Source organism: Atta cephalotes, assembly GCF_000143395.1.
Source record: "Atta cephalotes unplaced genomic scaffold scaffold00076, whole genome shotgun sequence".
Taxonomy (NCBI): Eukaryota; Metazoa; Arthropoda; class Insecta; order Hymenoptera; family Formicidae; genus Atta; species Atta cephalotes.
The window spans coordinates 495,489-500,250 of record NW_012130140.1 but is presented as its reverse complement, the minus strand read 5'-3'; the positions used below and the strand labels follow the sequence as shown (position 1 = coordinate 500,250).

The window sequence follows — 4,762 nt, the reverse complement described above, 5'->3', positions numbered from 1 at the left end:
TAATATATATTATTATATATTATTATTAATATATATATATATATATATATATATATATATATATATATATGTGTGTGCGTGATAGAATTTAAAAATGAAATAATATTATAAAATATGTTCTATAAGATTTATGCGAAACATCCTCATGTGTATATCGCATCGTGTGATTGCGAACCGCTCGGTGTTAATCCGACAGCTCTCCAAGGAGACACCACCACCAAGCACCACCAACACTATCATCACAACCAATATAACCACCACCAATACCACCACCATCAATATGAATACCACTACTACTACCATCACCGCCATGACTACCATCATCACCAAACCCGCCACTATAACGGCTCAACAACAACAGCAGCAGGGAGTGGGTTTGAGGCCCATGGAGAAGCAATCAGGAATGTTGATGACTAGTGGAATGACGTCAACCAGCAACAATCAGCATCAGGAGGTGTGTGGGGTGCAGGGAACCCCGCCCAGCCCCTCCCTCTCCCCTGAAGCTCCTAGAAACCAACAGTCATCCGTCTTGCAATCTTGCACAACACCGGCTTCTTCGTCCTCTTTGTCTTCTTCTGCGTCTTCTTCCTCTTCTTTTTCTCATTGCAATAATTCGGGTGAAGGGCAGCAACCTCTCCAGCAACGTCCACCCCCGATTGTCGTTAACAGCGGCAGCGGGAATAGTAGCATAGATCAGCATCAAATCCGAGTGCTCACTCCGTCCGAGATCATGCGCACCCTTCCGTCCCTCAGCCAGGAGCACTACGATCCCCCACCTCCACCACCACCACCCACTGCAATTGTTCACACTGTGCCTCCCGTACAGAACCATCACCACCACCACCACCACCATCACCACCACCCGAATAACATCATGGTGAGAGCCTTCGTAGTGTTTTCTTGCCTTTCTTTTTGCATCTAATCGAGACTTAGTATTCTTCTTGTATACATGTATATATATATATATATATATTATATTTAAAATATTTTTAAGTTAAACGAAGATTTTATTCTTTAAATACGTGTTTCATGCTTTATATTATAGGGCCGTGATTGATGTGTAAATCACATTATAGTTTTCTTTAGCGTCATTGTCAACATTTGTCTTAAAGAATTTAAAGAGTTTATTTATACACATTTAATTTTTTAATTAGTATTTATTTTCATATTCTTAGATTTTATATGATTGAATTTATTTAATTGAAATATTTTTTAATATAGAATGCTGAACATATATATACATATATATTTTTTCTGTTAGGTCACCATTGTAATAGAAAGTATTTGGTAGTGTATACTTCTTATTTCTTTTATTCAAAAATATTCCAGTAGCATGTTTAAAAATAGTAGCATATCTTTTCTATCTATCCCTTATTTATATCCCTATCAATCCTGATTCATGAATCATTATTTATTTCTTATCCTTTAAATCCATTGATATTGCTTATGATTTTTTTATTATTGTGAATGATAAATTAGTACTATATTGCTCTATATCTGGTTATGCAGTAGCTTAGTACTAATTTTATTACTTTCAGATTTTTCCTCCTTATCACGAATATAATTACAAGAATTCATAGAATTAAAAATTTTCTGTTTTTATCTATTTTAAAGTTAAAATGAAAGATATAGCAAACAGATGTAACGAATAAATTATAATCCGAAGAAATAAAAAAAGAAATTATATAACAATTTATTAAACAAATAGACAGGAATTTTTTCTAATTTTTGTGAACTTATAGTTTCTTATATTTTTTTAGAATTATCATAATGTATTAGAACTGTCATGATGTATTTTTTAATTTTTAGTATGTTTATTTTTATGCTATAGACATTCTGAGAAGATATCCTATATTTACCATATTTTCTACAAAAGCAAATACGTAAAATTACTTAAAAATGAAAATTTTAATTTAAAAATCGAGATTATAAGAATTTTTTAGTAAAAAATGTTATTTACAGAGATCATTTATTGTATATATTAATAAAAATAAATAGCATTATGAAATATTGATATTAGAAACGCGAAACACCAAAAGCATCAAAATTGAAGCGTGTCATTGGTTAATATATATATATATGATTTTTTTATATTCTATTCAGTTGCACTAAATTATATTTATATCTAAGGATATCTTTACTACTTGTATGTATACAATGCCATAATTTTAAATTTAAATTTTTATTTAAAAATGCTTATATACAAATATATTAATCCTTAACCGCCTTTTTAATGGCATACCCAGCTTTTCTTTTTCTAATGCTTTTTCAATGCTTTTTCTATTGCTTATAATTTTTGTATTAATACAGGTACATATATTTGCTTGGTACCATTATGCTCCTTAATGTCTATTTTTAAATTAAAAAAATTGTTTACAATGTATTCATTTTTATAAAAGTTATAAGCAATCGAATTTGATTGGGTATGTCATACGCAAGTGTATTTTTGTAGTGTGGCGTTTAAGGGTTAAATAAAAACTTATTAAACTATTTATAATTCTAATATTTCAGATTAAGATTTTTATCTTTAAATGACCTTAGAACTTTAGTATTATTAAAACGGTGTATTACACATATGTATCTGATATGCTCTATATACATATATAATTCTATAATTCTATATATTGTACATAACACACATTTTATTATGATTGTATTTTGTTGTGTAAAATTATTGGAATTATTCAACATTTTGATACGCATGAATGTGGAATCGTCGTATTAATCTTCGGTGAGATTGTGGTGTTTGTAGTTTTTTACTGTGAATAAAGTTTTCTTCAAGTAAACTAATTAATATGCGCGCGCGTGCGTGTATATAAATGTACTAATTATAAATTAATCTCTTTAAATTATGGTGGCTGGTTATACTTGTTTTCGGTGTGTTTGCATATGTACGAGATTTACAGAATTTTGCTAATTATTAATTTAATTGTATATTATTGTTGTTACTTTTAATAGTGTTTATGCAATGGTCAAAAGTTTGAAATTATATTTATTTTTCATGTAATGGAAATATATAGAGTTAAGAAAATTAATATTTATTTCTTAGTTTTCTTTGAATATTTTTTCAGATCTTTGGCCGACATTATATATATGAATATTTTTTATTGGCTGATTGTAATTAGTGCTTTATATTTAACTGTGCTTTATAAGAAAAGGTCATTACATTTAAAAATTTCTTGAACAATTTATATTATTGTAATTATAAAAATATCTTTATAAATTTTAGGTGCATATTTATTAAATTTTGTGCGTTCATGATTAAGATTAATATTAAATAAAATAAGTTTAATAATATTTAACAAAAAAATATTATAATACAGTAAAATTAAATAAAAATGTAATAAAATAATTTTAATGTTAAATATAATTTTTTAAATTGTAATTTTTTACTGATGCAATTATTAATTATAGAGGTCTAATAAAAGCAATATATTTTTTATTAAAAATAGTTATGTTAAATGTAATGATCTTCTTCAACAAATAGCTTGAAAATTATGTGTAATTGATGTTCAACAGGAACAGGATAGACTATCAAATAGAGATCGGTCTACTAGAGAAGCTGAGCAGGAAAGGCAATGGAAACAATTGCAAGCATTACGACAACAACAAGCACAATTGCAACAGCAAGTCATCCATGAACAACGCGTACATGGTACATTTATTATATTTAATTTTACCTTAATAGTTTGGAGCATCATTTTGTTATATTTTTTTATATTTTATTTGAGAAAAATCTAAATTTAGTATAAGTTAAAGAAAGTTATCGGAAAATTAAAGATGTATAAAAAGAAATAAAACGATTTTTACAATTTATTATATGATCAAAAACATAAAATTTTAGTTCACTAATTTAATTGATATACTATTATTTCAGATAAAGAAAAATTTTATGTCAATATAATTTAAATCGCAATTATAATATTTTTTTTTTTTTTCTTGTTAAAGCAATTGCTAGAGTACATAGACAAATCAGTGAAGAAAATGCACCTCAACTAAATAGTGATACTGCACCCGCATTAACGACACAATTACAAGTTTCCACAGCCCAAGTAAGTTTGTTTAATCTTTTTCTATTTTGATTATATATATTGTAATTAATTATATATTAATATATTAATATATTATATTTTTAATTCCGTATTAATATATATTTAATATATATTTTTAATAAAACACTTTAATAAAATTATTTTAAGTCACCGAGACTAGAATATGATTTAGCTGATATGTTACATGCAAATTAATGAAACTGACAATATATTCACAAATTGCTTAAAAAATAAAAAATACAAAATAACATAAAATAAAATAATCTTCTATATATTAGTTTATTAATATTAAATTTAAATTTTGACAGGACACGAATCAACTAACTTCTTTAGCCTCTCCTTCCCGCAGTACTTTCGCTACGCCTTCACTTAAAGCCCCTCGTAGTCTCACACCTCAGTCACCCCATCATCAAACTATGGTACGTCTGCCTGCGCAAGCACCTTGTCGAGTAATACGTCCGGGCTTTCCTCAACCACCGTCTCCCTTCTCACCGCAAGCGCCTCAGTCACCTCATGATTTTCCACAATCCCCGGCTTCCTCTCAACCTTCTCAGGAGTCACATTTCCAACGCTTCGAAGGTAATGTCTCAACTCCTGCATCCCCCTATTCGTCACCACAGACGCCAGGTACACCCCGCACTCCCGTGTTTAATCCTCCGCGACTTCCCGTATATGCTCCTCCTCCTCCTCCTCCCCCTCCTCCTCCTCCT

General features: G+C 29.0%; 1 protein-coding gene across 1 annotated transcript in view; it reads left to right on the top strand.

Annotated features, from left to right (window-relative positions):
* Positions 1-4,762, top strand: part of LOC105624378 — a 52,438-nt gene that overhangs the window by 15,119 nt on the left and 32,557 nt on the right. Inside the window, exons 12-14 of the mRNA XM_012205743.1 lie at positions 3,520-3,655; positions 3,949-4,052; positions 4,361-4,760. Of these exons, the coding sequence (XP_012061133.1) occupies positions 3,520-3,655; positions 3,949-4,052; positions 4,361-4,760 (640 nt within the window). The remainder of the gene's footprint in view (positions 1-3,519; positions 3,656-3,948; positions 4,053-4,360; positions 4,761-4,762) is intronic.